Source organism: Stenella coeruleoalba, assembly GCF_951394435.1.
Source record: "Stenella coeruleoalba genome assembly, chromosome: X".
Taxonomy (NCBI): domain Eukaryota; kingdom Metazoa; phylum Chordata; class Mammalia; order Artiodactyla; family Delphinidae; genus Stenella; species Stenella coeruleoalba.
In genome coordinates, this window is record NC_137152.1 from 96458775 (window position 1) to 96478972 (window position 20198).

At 42.8% G+C, this 20198-nt stretch overlaps 1 protein-coding gene across 1 annotated transcript in view; it reads right to left on the reverse strand.

The window, feature by feature from the left end:
• KIAA1210 overlaps nucleotides 1–19969 on the reverse strand; it is a 36665-nt gene extending 16696 nt beyond the window's left edge. The window contains exons 1-6 of the mRNA XM_079911639.1: nucleotides 19845–19969; nucleotides 17102–17172; nucleotides 11481–11649; nucleotides 4609–4735; nucleotides 4169–4294; nucleotides 789–944 (exon numbers count right to left, since the gene is read on the reverse strand). Coding sequence (XP_079767765.1) covers nucleotides 789–944; nucleotides 4169–4294; nucleotides 4609–4735; nucleotides 11481–11649; nucleotides 17102–17129 — 606 coding nt within the window. The 5' untranslated portion in view covers nucleotides 17130–17172; nucleotides 19845–19969. The remainder of the gene's footprint in view (nucleotides 1–788; nucleotides 945–4168; nucleotides 4295–4608; nucleotides 4736–11480; nucleotides 11650–17101; nucleotides 17173–19844) is intronic.
• Between the last annotated feature and the right edge of the window lie 229 nt (nucleotides 19970–20198).

Genomic DNA, 20198 nt, shown 5'->3' on the forward strand with positions numbered 1-20198 from the left:
ACGGCCATCTGTCCTGAGCAGAGCCTATGACAGAAGCAAGCGTGTCAGCTCCATGACAACAAGGAATGTTAAAGCCTGTGCTTTAACTTTGGTCCTAACCAAATTGTTTTTTTGTTGCCATATCTAACTGAAGGCTGCTTCTCTCCATAGAATCTTTTAACATCAAAACAGAGGAGTTTTGCGCTGACTGGACAATTATCTTCATCATAAATTACCTGTCTGTATACTTTTTAGTCCCCAAGGTTAATTGTTCTAAACTCTACTTCACTCTAAAAGCCCTCTCAAGCTCAAAAACAACCAATCAAATTAACCACACAATAGTATGAGAATGGAAGTGTTGATGTGAGCAAAATCTGCTGATTTTCCAATTGTTGATGGGTATTTTTTGGTTGGCAAAGCTGGACATATGAAATACACATACCTGCCCTCTCGTGTCAAATGACTTTTCATACGAATATGTGTCTATCAAACAATACTACGTGCCCTAACCTTTGAGATTTGGGCATTGGAATCTATAGAGGCTTTACTTCCATAAAAATCTCTATTGTTTTCTTCGTGAAATAACTGAAAACATCCGCAAACTTTTTTTTCAGAAATACTGTCTTCCATTTCTTATAAATTACAGTGCTGATTATTTGGTTTGTAGACTTGGACAGAAAATGTAAACCACCAGGCAAACCAAAAGCAAGAATGGCAGCTCCTTCCCCAGACATCCCCCTAGTAGTGAGCTACAGCAGGAATAAAAGCGTCCCCCACAACCTGCGACTTAGGATGGAGCTAACACTTGCCTTCTTCAATGTCAAGATCGTGTGTGATAAACCCTTCTTCCGTGGGCTCTTCAGTGACTCATCAGCAACAGAGATTTCTTCAAACTCCTTAGAGACTGTGTCAGATTGAATAAGAGGTGAGCTGATGCTGGGTTGGCGTGGGCCCCGTGGTGGGATCTGTCAAGGAGGAGGATAGAAGGAAAAAGTTAAAACTTGTGTGCCTTCCTCCAAATTACTTGTTGCTTAATGGTTGAAGGGCTAAGAACCCAAAGTGAAAACTACGAGCCACGGAAAGCATCTCCTACCTCCTTGTCTTCCCTTCCAGTACGTCCTCAAACCAAAGACGAATAGCCTTGGTTCACTCTCTGGGGATTGGCTGCACCCGTTTGCCAATCCCCAAAGACAGAAACTTCAAATTGCTTGTTTGATCCAAACCAGAATCCTGGTGTTACCTCCTACTGATGCCAACTATAAATCTTGTTTGAGTCTGATCTTTGTTTTGACCTTGGCCCTGTCTTTGGAAGTCCAGATCTTGTGAAGGTGAGTCTTTGAGTTACGATCTGGGCTTTCTATCATTCTATCAGTCCAGGAATTGTCTGGATCAAATCTTGACCGTGTTGGTTGCTTGTCTTAAGCCTGTCAAGATTGATTTTCTGGGATTTTTAGAAAATCTACAGAACGAGTCCTGGTTAGAACTGGTTTTTACTAGTTTTCTGAAGTGGATAAAGTTGATCGTTTGGGTTTACCTTGAGCTTCAGCAGACTGATTTAGTTGATTCCAGTTTGAAGTTCATGGTACACTTGAATTTGAGGCACCGATCCCTGCCACGGTCCCCTTGATGTGGATCAGAACACCTGATTTTATCTTTAACAAGTACTGGCTAAGTATGTGCAGTGTACCATACCCATTCTAGGCAGTGAGTCCACAGCAATAAACAAAACAAAATCCTTGTTGTCATGGAGCTGACATGCTTGCTTCTGTCATAGGCTCTGCTCCTGTTCAGGACAGATGGCAGTCAAACTCTCAAAGCCAAAGAAAAGGGGCCACAATGAGTTTCTGCCTGTGGGGTACTCCCAGCCAATGTCTAAGGTGCCCTCTTATTACTACCAGGTCCCACTGGGGGCTCTTGAGGAGAGACCTTGGGGATTAACCATCCCCAAGCCCAACTGCGATAATAATCACTATACTAATGGCAGCTAACTTTTACTGAAGGCATTATTCTGCTTTAATCTTTATTATTTCCTGCTAGGCAGGGAGTGCTCTCCATAGATGTATTTCATTCAAACCTTACAATTCTTTGAAAGCGTTTGCTCTTGTGGTCTCCATATTACCGATGGGGGAAACCAGGTCTGAGAAATCACATGACTGGCCCTAACTCTCACAGTGGCAGAGCAAGCATCTGAAAAGGTCTGCTTGTCTTTAAGCCTACGTTCTTAACCAATCCGCACTCCTGTCTCCTAACTACGAGGGCCGGGAAGGGGATGTCCCATACTCAAGTTCAGGAAGTTTAAAGGCAACAGCCAGAAGAGGCGGTGTGCCTGCTTCCTTAAGAAGGGCTGCAGAGGGAGAGTCAGGTCTGTGAGCAATAAGAAAAGCTGCTTTGTGCTCTCAGTTTCTTAAATGACTGAATTCAGTTTGATTCAACAATAAGAAGATGCTAATAATCTGCTATTACCTCTTCTTGTCAATTTGTCCTCAAATAAAAAGAACATGAAACATCTCGAAGAGTAATCTAGGCACCCACATTCCTAACACTTCAGATAGGACATCAGGTGAAAATCTGCCAGTAGCATATGCTTGTCAGAGATGAATCCATGTATGTCTAAGTACGCACAGCTGGGGCGGTGAAACTCCGAATGGCTCATGAAATCACTTATGGTTCCTTTGGCCGTTCACTCCTCTCCTATTTAGATAACTGTGGTAATTCTAGAGCTAATACATGTCGATGGGCGCTGACACCCCCTCTCGGGGGGTGGGGGATGCGTGCATTTATCAGATCAAAACAAAAAATTGGCTCGGTCTTGGTATTTCTAACAAAACTGTATGCCTGGATTTCCTCTCCCACAATCTCCCACTTGCTCTGAATGTCACTTAATCCATTAAGAATCCTGCTCCTTCAAGGGACCCAACCATTGGCCAAGTCCGTATTTACCCCAGCTTCTATGCAACACTGCATGTCAGGACCCTTGACTTAATGCTATCAACCACCCTGTCATTTAGGAATGTCACCTTGGCACTTAAGGGAAGTTTCCCACGCAAGCATCAATCTGGTTGTTGATGACTCAGCTTCTGTTAACACCCTACTCCACCTTCAGCCCTGTTTCCCAAGGGAGGGACTAAGGGAGCAAACCAAAAGTATGAGGTGTGGGCCCAAACCAGACATTGAAGAAAACTTGTTTTTGGGCTACTGTGGTTTTCCCTGCCCCCTTCATTGTGGGAAGAAACACCCCTAGAATCTTTTTCTTATCTTTTTTTATTTTAATGGACTATCTCTTCTATAAGAGTCTCTTTGTTTCTGGGACTGAGAGGAGGGAGAGAGGGAGGAGTCCAGGAAACAATGTTCCCCTTTCTGAATGTAAGAAATAACCCCGTGGCATTTGCTCGTGTGTACCTGGATTTTTGCCGATTTTTGCCACTGGATGCCAAGGGAGTATAGCTGTGGAGACAGGTGAAAGCTGGTGTTGATGTTTAAAACTGAAGACTGGAAAGTTCATGGAAGTGACTTTTCCTGCTGTAGCGCGAGAGGCCAACAGTCTGCTGACCTAGGGGCTGCTTTACAACCATAAGATCAGCACTACTGGTGACCATCTCAGTGTTTGCTTCTCCACCCTTCATGGCTAATGTACCCAGCAGAACTTCCACACACAGTATGAAAACCAGAGCGAGAGATAGGGGGTCTTAAGCAGACATGTCAGAAATAAGCCCCAGTTACCTCTTGCCAAATGCAAAATAATCAGCTCTCTAGTGGAGAAGAGTCTGACTGAGCAATGGGTAGGGGTAACTGAAGGTAAGAGACTGTTCTACGTAGGTGTTGCATTTTACATAGACTAAAGATGTACCCTCCTTCCTGTGGAGGCAGGGCCAGAGAAGCCCAACATCTTAGAGACTGGTGTAAGGGAAAGACTATGGGTTTGGAGGTCAACACATCTGGGTCAGAGTTCCAGGTCTACCACTAACTATACGGGTCAGCTTGAGCAATTTCTTTAATCTCTCTGAATCTGTATTCAATCCTCACGAGCAACCCTTTGAGGTAGATATTAATATTATACCCAATGTAGATGAGGAAAGGAAGGCTTAGCGAGGTTAAGCAATCAGCCCAAAGTCTCAGAGCCAATAAGTAGCAGAGCAAGGATTCAAATGTAGGTCTATCTGTCCGACTTTGAACAATTCTCTTCTATTACCTCAGTGATCTTGGTGCCTGCAACCCCGACTCCACTTCTGGGCACAGATTGCGGCCTAGCTCCAAACGCAGCTCTATGCACACTACCATCCAAAGCTCTAGGCAGAGTTCTAAAAATAAAAGATCTCTGTGGAAGAAAGAAAAAACATGGGGGTTGGAATGTCTGCACATTAACAGTGGAATGTCACTGTCATAATACTTAAAGCATTCTTGGGGTGTGTAAAGAGAAGTGAATATGGTGATACCAGCCAACACTGTGTGCCGGGTACTAGGTAAGCACATCATGTATTTATTTGTTCTCTCATCAATGTTTACAACAGTGGGGTAGAATCAGCTGAGAAGCAGGTCCAAATTCCTCCCTCCTTGTTTTTTGACAGGAGAGGAGTCGGGAATGGAAGATGAATAGTCCAATTAGGCACTGATGCTCGAGTTCACTGTTACCTGAAGCTGTCTGCCTCTCTGGACCTCTGGAGAGGGGCATATTCTGCTTCCTGATCTTTCAGACTCAGACTTCAACATGAAGATGCTGTCGTGGGACAGGACTTTGTTCCCCATGCTGCTCTTGGCCCTGGACAGGAAGGAAAAAGTCTTGAAAGCAGCCAAGGGAGCCAAATGAACCAAAGACACATGTATCAATATGTCTATAATATGGCCTACCATAGACACCTCAGAAGCATATGTGCTGACACAGAAAGTTGTCCATGAGATATAGAGTGAACAAAATAAAGAACAGTATGGTCCCATTTAATACATATACATATATTACATACATATGTAGTTTGTGTTCATAGAGAAAAGTCTGGAAGGATATCCACCATATTGTTAGTGGTGGAATGGCACTAGGAACTCTGAGGAATGGCACTAGGAACAGGAGGGGTATTTTCATTTTATACTCTATGTACTTCTGCATAATTTTGATTTTTTAAAATGATCAACATGTATCTTTTTTATATAATAGCTTTACTTTTACTGAGATATAGTTTACCTACCATACAATTCACCATTGAAAGTATATAGTTCAGTAGTGGCAACACTGAGGAAGGGGAGGGAAGACCCTGAATCTTGCTATTATTAAGATGAGAGTTATAAAAGATCTTTCACACACAATTTGTCTCTAGTGTTTTTGTTTTGATGAAAAATATCACATATGTGGGCTTCCCTGGTGGCGCAGTGGTTGAGAGTCTGCCTGCCGATGCAGGGGACACGGGCTCGTGCCCCGGTCCGGGAAGATCCCACATGCCGTGGAGTGGCTGGGCCCGTGAGCCACGGCAGCTGAGTCTGCGCGTCTAGAGCCTGTGCTCCACAACGGGAGAGGCCTCAACAGTGAGAGGCCCGCGTACCGCAAAAAAAATATATATATATATCACATATGTGCCCAGATGCTGGATACTTTCATTCACCAGGTCTTTTCCTCTTTCACACAAGGGTTCTGCAATATATTTGTCCTATTTTCAAATTCATCTTATGCACCCACCCTACTCACCTCCAGCTTGCTAAACCCAGATGGAAACACCTTCTGATTGGGAATGGAACCAGGTTGATAAGAATTACGTTAGGACAAATCAGGGGAAAGTTAGAAGCAAATGAAAGGCTAAAGGCACAAGACACTCCTTTGGGGATGTGGAAATATATTTCACCTTTTAAAATTTTCAACCAAAGACATCACAAGAAAAGAAAACCACAAACCAATATATCTTATGAATATAGATGCAAACTTCTTCAATAAAATACTAGCCATCTGAATCCAGCAGCATATAAAAAGAATTATACACTATGACCAAGTAGGACTTGCAAGGAATGCAAGGTTACTTTAATATATGAAAACCAATTAATGTAATATACAATATCAATAGAATAAAAAGAAGAAACCACATACATGGTCACTTCAATAGATGCAGAAAAAGCATTTGTAGAATCCAACATTTTTTCATGAAAAATACATTCAACCTTGACGGAGAACATCTGTGAGAAACACACAGCTAATATCATAATGATGAAAGACTGGATGCTTTCTCCCTCGGATCAAGAACAAGACAAGGATGTCTGCTCTCACCACTTCTACTCTGCATTGTACTGGGTTCTAGCCAGGGAAATCAGATAAGAAAATGAAATAAAGGGCATCCATACTGGACAGGGAGAAGTGAAATTATCTCTAATCACAGATGACATAATCTTGTGTATAAAACTCCTAAGGAACCCATTAAAAACTACTAGAGCTAATCAATGAGTTCAGCAAGGTTGCAGGATACAAGACCAATATATAAAAATTGATTGTATTTCTATATACTTGCAATGAACAATCCAAAAGTGAAATTTAGAAAACACTTCCACTTACAATACCACCAAAAAGAATAAAATATGGATGGACCTAGAGATTATTATGCTAAGTGAAATAAATCAGACAGAGAAAGACAAATACCGTATGATCTCACTTATATGTGGAATCTAAAAAACAAAACAAAAATCAAGACAAAACAGAAACAGACTTATAGAAACAGAGAGCAAACTAGTGGTTGTCAGAGAGGAGGGGAGGTGGGGGGCTGGGCTCAATAGGTGAAGGGGATTAAGAGATACAAACTCCCAGGTATAAAATAAATGTCACGGGGATGTACTATACAACATAAGGACTATAGTCAATAATACTGTAATAATTTTGTGCGGTGACAGATGGCTACAAACTTCTCATGGTGATCCTTTCATAATGTATTTGATCGACTCAGTATGTTGTACAGCTGAAACTAACAATATTGTGTGTCAACTATACTTCAATTTAAAATTTTTTATAAAAAAGAATAAAATAGGAATAAATTTAATGAAAGCTGTGTAAAACTTATACTCTGAAAACTATAAAACACTGATGAAAGAAATTAAAGAAGATCTAAATAAATGGAAAGACAGCCTATGTTCACAAATTGGAAGACAATCTTGTCAAGAGGGCAACACTCCGCCAATTGATCTACAGATTTAATGCAAAATCTCTTTAGAAATCTCAGCTGCCTTAAGTTTTTTTTTGCAGTAATGGACAAGCTGATCTTAAAATTCAAAGCGAAGTGCTAGGGACCACAAATAGCCAAAACAATCTTGAAAACGATGCATAAAGTTGGAGGACTCACACTTGCCAATTTTAAACTCACTACAAAGCTACAGTAATCAAGACAGTGTAGTACGGCATGATAGACATACAGATCAATGAAATAGAAGGGAGATTCCATAAATGAACCCATTAATCTATGGTTAACTGATTTGCAAGAAGGGTGCCAAGACCATTCAATTGGGAAAGAATAGTTTTTTTAATAAATAGTGCTGGGACAACTGGATAGCCTCATGCAAGAGAATGAAGTTAGACCCTTATTTCATACCATATATAAAAATTAACTCCAAATGGGTCAAAGACCGAAATATAAGAGCCAGAACTCTTAGAAGAAATCATAGGGGTATATCTTCATAACCTGCATTTGGCAATGGAGTCTTAGACATGACACCAAAAACTTAAGCAACAAAAGGAAAAAAAACAGATAAATAGATTTCATCAAAATTACAACCTTTTGTACTTCAAAGGACAACCCACATAATGGGAGAAAAACTGTATACCTGATAAGGGACTTGTATCTAGAATATACAAGAAACTCTTACAATTCAATAATAAAAATAAAAAAGAATGAAATTTTGCCATTTGCAGCAACATGAATGGACTTGGAGGACATTATGCTAAGTGAAATAAGTCAGACAGAGAAAGACAAGTACTGTATGATCTCACTTCTATGTGGAATCTAGAAACTACAACAAACTAGTGAATAAAACAAAAAAAGAAGGAGACTCACAGATATAGAGAACAAGCTAGTGGTTACCAGTGGGAAGAGGGAAGGTGGAAGGGCAATATAGAGGTAAGGGGAGAAAAGGATTACTATGGGATTATATGAAATCATGTGTGTGAAACTTTTGAAAATTGTAAAGCACAATAGAATTTAAAGAATCTTTCATTCAAAAAATAAAAAAATAAAAATACAGATAACCTAATTAAAAATGGACAAAGGATCTCAATAAACATTCCTCCAAAGAAGGCATACAAATAGCTAACAAACCCATGAAAAGATGCTCAACATCATTAGTCAGCAGGGAAATACAAATTCAAACTATAATGAAATGCCACGTCATACCCACTAGAATGGCTAGAAACAAAACTAAGATAACAAGTATTGGCAAGGTTGTAGAGAAATTGGAAACCCCATACACTGCTGGTGGGAATGTAAAAGAATTCAGACACTTTGGAAAACAGTCTGGTGGCTCCTTGAAAAATTAAACATTAACTTACCATGTGACCCAGCAACCTCACTCCTAGGTATAGACCCAAGAGAAATAAAAATATATCTATCCAAAAACTTAGACACATATCTAACTCAGCATGCTTCATAATAGCCCAAAGGTGGAAATAACCCAATATATGTCAACTGATGAGTGCATAAAGTGTAATATATCCAGGCAGTGGAATACAATTCAATTTTTAAAGGAATAAAGTACTGATACATGTTACAGCATGGATGACTCTTGAAGACACGCTCAGGGAATCAAGCCAGTCACAAAAGACCATATATTGTATGATTCCATATATATGAAATATCCAGAATAAGCAAATTTACAGAGGCAGAAAGTAGATAAGTGGCCACCTATGACTGGACTGGGGTTAGGCAGGAGTGGAGATTGACTGCTAATGGGTACAGGGGTTCTTTTAGGGAGGGATGAAAATGTTGTTAAAGTAATTTTTAATACTTCAAATACTTTTTTTCCATTTATTACCTTTCTTACCAAATTATACATGTAGGTTGGCATTTTTAAAAAGAATCTGTAAATGGTAACTAGAGTAGCAGCTCAGGCAGTGTAGGGCTAGCACCCACCTTGTCGTTGTTAGCCTGCCTGGCTGAGGGATGAGCACATGGGATATTTGATTGTGACACACTCCGAGGACAATGTGGTGTTCTGGGGATTAAAATGGCACCCACGCTAAGGTGGCTTGTGGGCCAGCAGGGAGGAGAGGAGGCAGATGACTGCCACTTTGTAGTAAAGTCCTACCCACATTTTCCCTAAAACTCTCCTACCCAGGTGGCCCTGGTGGTGAAGGCAAGGTTCTCTGCTTTATGAAAATAGCAGAAAATTAACGTGCCTCCAGAGGAACACAATGGAGTTGTTTCTGATGCAGCACTGGGAGAGCATCTCTACACGTTCGCTCATTACGCACACATACACACTTCCATTCACTGCTTCTCTATGACCTGCTGGCTCAAATCAGGCTTGAGACCAGTGTAGGATCTGTGACTACTCCACCTCCCCTGCTTTGTGCAGAAAAACTACAAGGAAATCTTAGGCCATAAGTGGGCTTAGAAACTCTGTCATTTCCATGCCGTGCGTCAGCCAGAGTATAACCGTTGCACTGGCTCTCTAGTGTCAAGCCGTCCCTGATCAAAGGATTACATTAGCACCAGCTGTGGTCAGGTCTGTCGGAAACCAAACCTCCTGTCCACTCCCTGGAGGCAAAGAAAACACATCCTAAATCTAAATAAAATCTTGGCCTTAATTAAAGGCAATGAAGTGTAGTACACCAGCACCCACGAAAGAATCAAACAGAGGAATGGGATTTGTCTGTTCTATCAGATACAGCTTAAAACACTCTTGGAAATAGATACTGGACCTATTGTACAGCACAGGAGAGAGCTGGCCATAAGTTTTGTTATGATTGATCGCTTCAATGGATCGCTTCAATGGATCTGATCTCCCTAACTCCCGAGTGATATTCTCCAGGGTTTCTCCCCTAGCAATTAAGCAAGAGGTTCGGGTCAGGGGTGAACTTCAGGCCTCCTAAGGTATATTCTTAATTAATTTACGCTCCTTGCAAAAAAAAAAAAAAAAAAAAAAAAAAAAAAAAAAGACCAATCTCAGGTCCTTAGAAAAACACCCTTCCTCATGTATGAACTAGTTCATGCACTTACACCCACTCCCTCTCACTCTCCTTTCCTCCCTTCCCCGCCCCAGAGGTGCACATGCACACACCTTCTTAGTCTGGAGAATACATCAGACTAAGTGGACCATTTTGGAGGGAGAGGCACAAGTAAAAAGGGGCAAGGTAGAACTTCAGTAGAGACAGCCCTTGCCAATTTGTAGAGACAAATCAGAATAAACCCAAACTTCCCTCTCCCACCTCACCCTCTGGGTTTTTTTTAGGGCTAGTCTCAGTTTTCCTTAGACCGCTAATGCAATGGTCTATAATGGTATGATTTGTGAGGTATGAGGCAAGCCCCTTTGCAAAACCATCTCCCTTGCTAGTAAAGCTATCTGAAATACCTCACATTCAATGCACTCAGTAAGGTCCTTTTTAAGGAGACCTACGTGCTGTGAGTGGGCAGTATAACATGTTTGCTAACTATCCCATTACCTCCAAGTAAAGCCTTGAGGGAATGGGTAGCAGTACACATGAGCTCTGTAGGGAGTCCAGATAAGTCTGGAATTTAAGGCCAGGGGAACAGACCCAAGTGGAACTCCACAGACAGGAATCCAATTGATCCAGGAAGAGCTGCAGGTACTGGGTGTCCAGATTTTCCACAATAAGATGTGGAAGTTGAGGCTTCAAAGATGAAAATTTGAATAGGAGTGGCAATGTTGGCTGAGAAACAGTCTTCCCCATACCTTCTGTGACCAGTTACAGCATTTACCCCAGTCTCCTGGGATGGAGGGAGAAATGAGTTTGGGTTCTTTGCTTGCTTGCTTTTTTGTTTTTACGTTAACACAGTGATTTCATCCTTATGCCCCAACCCAGCTAGACGGCTTCACTATCTAAGACTTTAATCACACATTAGGAGATCTGGAGTCTGAGGACTGGGCAAGCAAACCAGCTCAAGCTTCCTAAACGACGGAGGCCATCCTTACCTTATGAAACAGAGTCCTCTGGCTCCTAACTAATGGTAGGCCCCTACATCTCATTGTAGCTGTGACTGCGCAGGTTGCCCTGATCTACCCGCACCCTCTCACGCAGCACTCTTGGGGGAGGGGGTATGCATTTGTCATACTCCATGCAACCCACTGAGCTGTGCAGCCCAGACGGCAAACATGTATATATATGTATATATATATATATATATATATACACACACACACACACACACACACGCATACAGGGAAAGACCTCCAGGCCCAGCTCCCACAGGCAGGGAGGCCAAGAGTCCCTGGGACCAAAGGCCCATTGGAGACTTGGCTGCCAAAGGGGGACCTGGATCTAGCTACCTGCCCCTTGCCCCGCCCCCACTCCCCACCCCACCGGAGCTTACCTAGGCTCGGTTTGTCGACCTTCCCAAACTGGCTTCACGGAAGAGATGTTAGTACTATCGCTGGACAAGTTTGGTTTGAGGTTCCTCTTTCCCTGGGCATCTTCAGGCTCTTTTTTCTTCTTCTTCCCAAAAAATCTCTTGAAGCCTTTAAATTTGGATTTCTCCTTTCCTGGAAGTTAGAATTGAAAGTGAGGCAGAGTGTGATGGTGGAAGGGAAGACAGGAGAGGAAACGGCCTTCGTTGCAGGAATGAGAAGTATGATCCCAGAGGCCCTCCAGGTCTCGGCCCTCATCCCCAGTGCCCACAGCACCATTCATCCGGTTTGTTCTCCTCTTAGTAACTCACTAACAAAGTAGCTGAGTTTCTGGTGAAAGCAGAAGCTCAGATCCCAGCTTGTGGCCTCCGGGCAGCCTCTATTCTGGCTCAACTCACCATGCGTTCACTTGCCACTCAGTTTCAACTATGAACACACACCTCTTTCCTGGCCCTAAGAAGTTCATTCATAGGCAGCAATTCTTGAGCCAACATAAGCACTTGGTACCCCGGTCGCTGGAGTCATGGTGATCCAGTTGGGGAGCGAAGCTTCCACATGTGACGAACTCTTCAGGACCCTTGGAAATCCCTGTGGGAGTTGGTACTGCCCAACCTGTGTGCTGAAAGGATGCAGACCCAAGGAGTGAGTGCAGTGGGGTTGGTGCAGTCAGGGAAGACGTCCTCAAGGAAGGGATTTATGAGCAAGGGAGAGGGCTGGGAACGGGGAAGAAAGGGCTGCTGGGCAAAGAAGCTCCCTGTGCAAAGGACATGACAAAATCACCTACGAAAGAGTTTTGCAAGGGAGGATGTGTGTGAGTGTGTGTGTGTATGTGTGTGTGTGTGTGTGTGTGTGTGTGTGTGTGTGTTATGTGCATTGTGTATGTTCTTCAATTATTACTGATTGGTTCAGATTATCTACAGTGCTGATGCCCTCTGCAGCAGTAAGGAATGTGAGCTTTAAATGCTCCTCAGGCTTTGTTTGGGCTTTCTTGAGCTTCCTAGTAAACACATATATCTTTATCAGGGCTCAGTAGAAGAGGGGAAAAGGCAGGGGAGTTTGCACTGCATTCTTCAGAGGCAAGGAACCAACTCTTACTGCTTCGCATGCAATAATTTACCAACTCAGGTGTCTCATTCCAATTTCCAACAGCCTGGCCTCTGGAAGGGCTCTTGTCAGCACAGCAATGCTGCAGCGGCAGTGAAGGGTCCGGCCAAGGGAATTGCTGACAAGGCTGCCATTAGAAAGACTGAGTGGTGTGACGGAACGCACCACCGAAGAGTCAGAAAACTCTGGAATCCCGGGCTTGGCTCTGCTATCGATTAGCTCTGTGACTTCGGGTAAGTCACTCAACCTCTCTGGGGCTCAGCTGGAAAATGAGGGGATCACGCTAATCAGCATCTCCCAGAGTACGTTCAGAGGGATACTCATAGGTCTGTTGCATGAAAAGGGGGTTTGCAGTCTCGTCAATCTGGGAAATGCTGATTAAACAGAGTTTAAGGGTGTGCTTTGCAACAAGACTCTTCTGAAACTTCAGCATGCCTATGTGTATGGTGTAGCGCCGAGAAACGGGGTAACGGTGTTGTCTCTCCAACGCGTGTATGCAGAATGTCTGGCAAAACACACTTTGGGAAATGCTGAAGTAGCGCTCCTTCTAGCGCTGAACGCTATGGCCAGCTTGTGTACTGATTAATCCTAGGCCTGCCTATTCGAAAGGTTTCTAAACTTCAAGGCCCGACTTAAGTCCAGTTTCCCACCATCACTACAATTCATGCTCCTCTCTGTACACCTAAAACTTGACCGTCGGCACCACAAGTTTTGCATCTGAATGTTCTCTAGTCTGCGCATTCATTCATTCACTCACCTATTCAATGAACGTTTATTAAGGTCAAGCACTTACTATGTTTTGGGTATCAGTGAGAAAGAAATAAGATACGGTTCTACGTCTTAGCTACTGTCTCCCACATCTAGGCTGTAGGCGGGGCCTCTTTAGCATCCTCTGTAGCAACTAGCACAGTGCACAGCACGCTGTGACACTCGAGAGACAACTGAGTCCACTGAGGGGTGCAGAGTACCAACACAGCTTGTCACTTCCCTTAGATTGAGAACACTGGGCAGCGCCATCCTTAAGCATCCTATAATTTATACACTGGCCCTTATTGGGGTTGATATAAATGATAAATAATGTGGTAAAGATCTTGGCATAAGATCTAGCATGTAGTAAATGCTAATAAATGTGAGATAAAATTAGGGAATCAATAATTGTCTATTAAGACCAGATTCAATTCTATCTGTAGAATTGATCTATCAATTCTATCCATCTACTCTATCTATCTAGCGATAAGGGGAAGAACCCCATATCTATAACTCAATAGTGAATTCTAAAATATACATGATTAGAAGCAGAAGCCAGCACGGCTTGGGGCAATACAAGAAGGTGGTAGGCCTGTGTGCTTGGTAATCGTTGCTTAAGTAACTTCAGTTTTGAATGATTTGAGGAATTCCTCATCTACTAGGATGTACCTATACAGATAGGGTCATGGTTAGGATAAACTTGGCAATTCTACCTTGAGATAGACAGAATAAAGAGCAAAGGTACAATAGGAAACATGTTTTCCCAAGCTTCCTTCTTCAATTTTTTAAGGACAAAATTAAACTAATTTCTATGATAATAAATTATTTAAAATATTTGACCTCATAGAACCACTGTGAGGATTCAACGTGAAAGTGCTGAGAAGTATACAGGATGCAGTAGGCTTGGCTCTAAAGTAATCTATATTTTGCTCTCCGGCCTTCTTTCTTAATCTTCCCACCCCCAAAGGATTTCTAAAATCCATGACATAGTGCGATTTTTCTGTAAAATCCTGATTACTATACTATACTAATCACTAGAATCAGTTTTTTGCTGAGATGTATTTACCAACTGGATCTCTGGGGAAAATGCCCTTATTTGTAATGTCTGCCTACTTCTGTGGTGTAAATCCTCCCATCATGGTCAATTTCAAGCTACTAACATGACATTTAGGGAGAGATGTGCACAGCCTCCCAAGCCAGCGTAAGGTAACTCCAACACACCACTAAATAACTCCTGCCCAGTGAGGATGAACTGGGCAGCGTCCCCTCACAAGCGGGAAGGAGCCTTTGCAGGCACTGCCATTTTTCAAACAGAAGGAATGACATTTATCGATTCTTGGCAGATGGATCTCCTTCCGGCCTTCTGAAACGAGAACAACTTTCTGCTCAGAGTGTTTGGAAACATAATGATTATTGCCCTTCTTGCTTTGAAATCCCAGAATGGAAGGGAGGAGGGCAAAGCTAGACGATTTGGAGTTGCAAACCTGCTTTTCACAAACCAGCAGAGACAGAGGGGACAGAATCAGTAGGTGACACAATCTACAAACACTTAAGAACTGAATAAAAACACTTCTAATAAACTTTTCAGGTTGTAAAACTGAATGTACCAAACATAGTCATTGTATGAGCAAACCAAATTATGCATTAACACATTTTTATGTTCCTAAATTAACCAAATGACTAGTGACTATAGAACTGTAAAAGGTGTTAAAAATTAAGTATGCGTATATTCCAATGTTTCCCCAGTCTTCCGTTTTTTGCTCGGCAGAAACAACTTATTTTCCCACGAGGATTTAAAATACCTTAGCAATGCATGTTTCTTTCAACCTTGGCCACTAGGAGGCAAAGAATGTTTCCTTTCCTCCCTCGGGGGTAGCTCTGGGTATAGTGGTGGTATAGCTTCGTTGGTAGGGAGTTGGGGAGACACCAAGAGGTGGGGTGGGCTGCCCATTGATCTGGGGCAGTGACTTGAAAATTGGACATAGCCTTACTAAGCAACCCATTGCCAGACATCCAGCTCAGCTGCAAGAGTCCAAGTCTTCAGCCTGCTCTGGCTTAGGAGAGCTCTCCATCCCCGACAGCACCAGACCCCGTGTATGGAGACCCTGGGAGTGAGATACAAAGCTGGGAACTGTCCACGTGCTATGTTACTTTCGAAACCCTAATGGAATCCGAGACACTTGCCATATATTCACTGGTGTAAATTGGCCTTTCAAACTTTCTTTTGCAAAGGGGTGCCTTTAAATTGCCAGCAGCTGGGGCTTCCCTGGTGGCGCAGTGGTTGAGAGTCCGCCTGCCAATGCAGGGGACACGGGTTCAATCCCTGGTCCGGGAAGATCCCACGTGCAACTAAGCCCGTGTGCCACAACAGGCAGTAGCTTTCAACACCCTCATCCACCGAGGGCCTGCAGGGCATCACAGACCAGAAAACAGCCCATGGAAGCAGTCCTCTCTCGTTCCCCCAGACAAGAACACGCTTAAATCCAATGAAGAGATCATTGCTTTGGGTTGTGTATTTGCTTATTTACCACGCACACAGGCAGCCCTTCTGGGTTGCACTTGAGCTTTCAAAATGCACCGCGCATAACGGTGACCTTGTTCTCTTGTGTTGCTGCTTGGAAAGAAGACTCTTCTAACCGGCCTTTCTTCCCTTCAACCTCCAACAGCACCTTATTCTCTGGCTGGCAATGACTAATACTAAACATGTACCCAAATGCTGGGTCTCTGTGAGAAAAACATCTTGGGAACAGAGAAAGGGCATTTCCTCACCTCCACCCTTTATCAGGATGCAGCGCAATGACACCTTTTTCTCTAGGCACCTGTCTAGCTCATATCCAGAAAGATAGATCAGTTCATTTGGCAGTTGGGGTTGCCTTGGTGAGGAGGCCTATCATTCATTCATTTATTCATTCATTCACTACAAACTTTTGAGTGGCTAATCAGTCTCTCTGAGACCCAATACTGAACAATGGTGACACAGATGAAGAGCCTCCAGGAAGCCACAAGAAGGTTCCCCTCTCTCTGTCCTTCCAGACCAAGTCTTCTGCACCACACTAAGAAAACTCAGCAAACATTGAAGAACAACCCAGTGAACTGTTAAATTCAGTTCTGCCTTTAAAGGCAATGGCTCATCTTATGTCTTATGGTTCCTCCCCTTCCCCCCACCTTTTTCCAGTGTCAGTAAAGCGTATCATTGTTTAGTGACCTTTGCCTCTCTATTACCCCACTCATGGTCTCCTATCATTCACAGGTGGCACCATAATTTATGCAATGGATAGGTTTTGCAAAAGAAATTTTTGTAAATTGATTCCCATTTAGCAGAAGCCTATGGTGGCTTCTTTGTTACTATCCCCCCTTGACTCCTCAAATTACAAATTTATCTGTTGGTTAAGTCTGGATTCCTATCTACAGCAAAACCTCAGTTGAATCTCTCAGATCCTGGCCTGCTCTGATTTTTTTTTTTTCTGATTAAGCAGAAATTCTTCTCATGCCTTAGTAAATGGAACCTGCTAACCATCCCCAAAGAAGATTGCAGGGCCTAGACAAAACTCTTTTGACTATCAGAGTTTGAGATGAAAGAGAAGAGATTAGAAGATGGAAAACTAAATATGGACTGAGTCTAGTGTCATTAGAAATTTGATATGAACTTGTTTTCTGTGACTTGATTCTTTTTCTAGGGGTTAAACACATTAAACAAATCTAGTTCTAGTTACCAAGATTTTATTGGGTTACTTACCCTCATCACTGGACTCCAGAACTTCCATACTGCCAGAAATTTCACTTAGTGATTCAGCTATAGTTCAATCACTAAAATAAAATATAGAGGAAAAAACAAAAAATCATTTACTATCTAGGATATAATACAATCATTCTACCCTACTCCTTATCCTCCAGTTAGATTCTTAAACTATGCAAGAAAAGATATACAAAGGAAATTGCCATTAGAGAGAATTATTCTTCCTTAAAAAAGATAATGGGGCTTCCCTGGTGGCGCAGTGGTTGGGAGTCTGCCTGCCGATGCAGGGGACGCAGGTTCGTGCCCCGGTCCAGGAAGATCCCACATGCCGCAGAGCGGCTGGGCCCGTGAGCCATTGCCGCTGAGCCTGCGCGTCCGGAGCCTGTGCTCCGCAACGGGAGAGGCCACAACAGTGAGAGGTCCACGTACCGCCAAAAAAAAAAAAAAAAAAAGACAATGATTCCACATATATGAAATGTCCAGGATAGGCAGACACATAGACACAGAAAGTGTCTTGCTTAGGGCTAGAGGGACGAGGGTGTTTTTTTTGAGTGATAGAGTACAGGGTTTCTTTTTGAGGTGATGACAATGTTCTAAAATTAATTGTGGTGATGGTTGCACAAATCTTTGAATATATTAAAAAGCATTGACTTGTACACTTTAAATGGGTGAATTGTATAATATGTGAATTATAGCTCAATAAAGCTGTTACCAAAATATAAAAGGCAAATGTACAAAACCTGATCTATTGCTTTGTGTTGGGGCCCATTACATTTGGAGGTCTGTTACTATTCATGGGTGTGCCCAGGCAGACAAAACTGTATAGATAAGCCATAAAGAAAAAAACTGAGATAGCTGACTACATAAAACCTTTTAACTTTTGGCCAAAAAGAGTAAAGCGTTTACAGAAGAATAACAAACTAGGAAGCAATACTTACAACAAATATAGATAAAGGTGCCAATTTTCTAAATTTGTCAAGAGTGCATATAAACCAATAAATGACAAACAACTGGATATAAAATGGGGCAAAGGATACAACAGGAAGTTTACAGAAAAAGAAATACATAAAGAAAAGTTCAGTCCTACTCATAATTAAAGAAATGTAAATCGAAGTATCAAGTTAACATTTTTACCTATCAGATTGTCCAAAAGTTTTAATTTTGATGATATTCCATGCTGACAAGGATGAGAAAAGTGGACACGCTCATACATTATGAAGTGTAAATTGCTCTCTGAAGAACAATTTCACAGTATCAAAAGTTAAAAATACACATACCTTTTGATCCAGTAGCATCACCACTAGAACTTCACCCTATAGCTATACTCACACTTGTACACAAAAATATATATGCAAGAATGTTTATCACAGCATTGTTTTAAGCAGTCCAAAGTGGGAAACAACCAAAGTGACCATCGAAAGGATAATCCTCCCATGACTCTGATTCTATATCACGGGAGAATTATCTGTCCCTGGGCTCCTTTCCACTAGTGCAGATAATCAATTGAGAGCCTACTGTACATTTTCAGTCTAGCCTTCTAGCCAGGGAAGCATGTCAGTTGATAATCAAACCTTTATAAATCAATGCTGACATTTTTGATGGGAGTTTGTGGGTGGAGGGGAGGGGGGATCTGATCAGCAGACCCAGAGAAAAGAGCAAGAATGCCGCGGAGAGGCAAGCAGAGACTGCCCTCCTCACAGCTCGCCTTGGGGTCTCGATGTGTCTGACTCAAGTACCATCAGGTTGGATTAAGTAGATTCTGGAGCCCCCCTCCCTACACTGGATCTGTCCTGCTCCCAGAAACAGTCAAGCTGCCATTGCTGTTTCATGGATGGGCTCCAGGCCCATCGTGTGCTGCCCTCTAGCCGTTAAGTCCCTGATACTTCTCTGGAGCTAGAGAGGGGTGACCACAGGCTCTGAGGTTAAGGTGAATTTGAGAGGTCACCCACTGAGAGTGACTGAGGCCTTTGGAAAGCAAAAGCTTCCAAACCACAGGGAGAGCTGACAGGGTCCTGGTGTCAAGATGGCTTGAGACCCTCTCACTGAGAAGTCCTAAGGTTCCCCACACTGTACGTTCATTCTCGCTGCAATGAGGAATAAACCTAGCTTGTTCAACACCAGGTGTGTTGCAGGTGGGCTTTGGCTGAAAGGTATCGACACTTTATCCAAGTCACTCAAACTCTGAGCCAATATCATAATTCTACCTGAAGATGACAACCCCAGGCCCACACAATGCTCACTAATTACCACACACACATATACACACACATACACAAGTTCCATCTGGAGATCTGGACAGAGCAGAGGGGTAGGGAAATTCAGAAGGCCCTCAGAAATTCAGCGGGAGAACAGGAGAATTCCTTGGGCCAGGAGCAATTCACATCACTGGCGAGCCCCTGGGCCATCTTAATAAACATGGCGGCACCCCAGCCCCTGCCACTAAGAAACGCTTCTTAGACACTGGGGAAATAAACTACCTCTGAGCTTTAGAGAAGCCCATGGAAAAGAAGCCCATTTTCCAAAATGCCGGGCCACAGCAGGCTAACGTTGCCCCTGACCCACCACTGTCAGGGGCAGAAGAAGAAAGGGGAATGATAACCGAAGAGAAAAATATGGAAGACAAAGGGAGAACAAAGAAAGAGGGCATCATGGCGGCATCTGCATCCCTGGAGCGCTAATAGAATCATTGGATCTAACTAACTTTTGAGTTTAAACTGTCTCAAATTCTTTCTGGCATACTTACCTTGTATCCCCGACTGCAGGCCCTGAGGACAGTAGAACCGTCAGCTGAGCTACCTCCTCTTCCAAACAAAGCAACAACCACAACAAAACATATAAACCTCCCCTTGATTCGAAATCCTCTTCCTGTTACCACCCATTTCTCTGCCTCCCTTTAAAGCCAAACTCTGAAAGGTTATCTATACTTACTACCTTTATGTCTTCACTTCTTATTCTTTTGCACTCTCTCCAACAGGCCTTCCAAATCCAACTGCTTCCAAACCGCTCCACTAAAACTGCTCTCGTTCGATCCACCCATCTGTTACTTGACCTCCCAGCAGCATGTGACACTCCCTCTTTTTTGAATAATGTTATCACT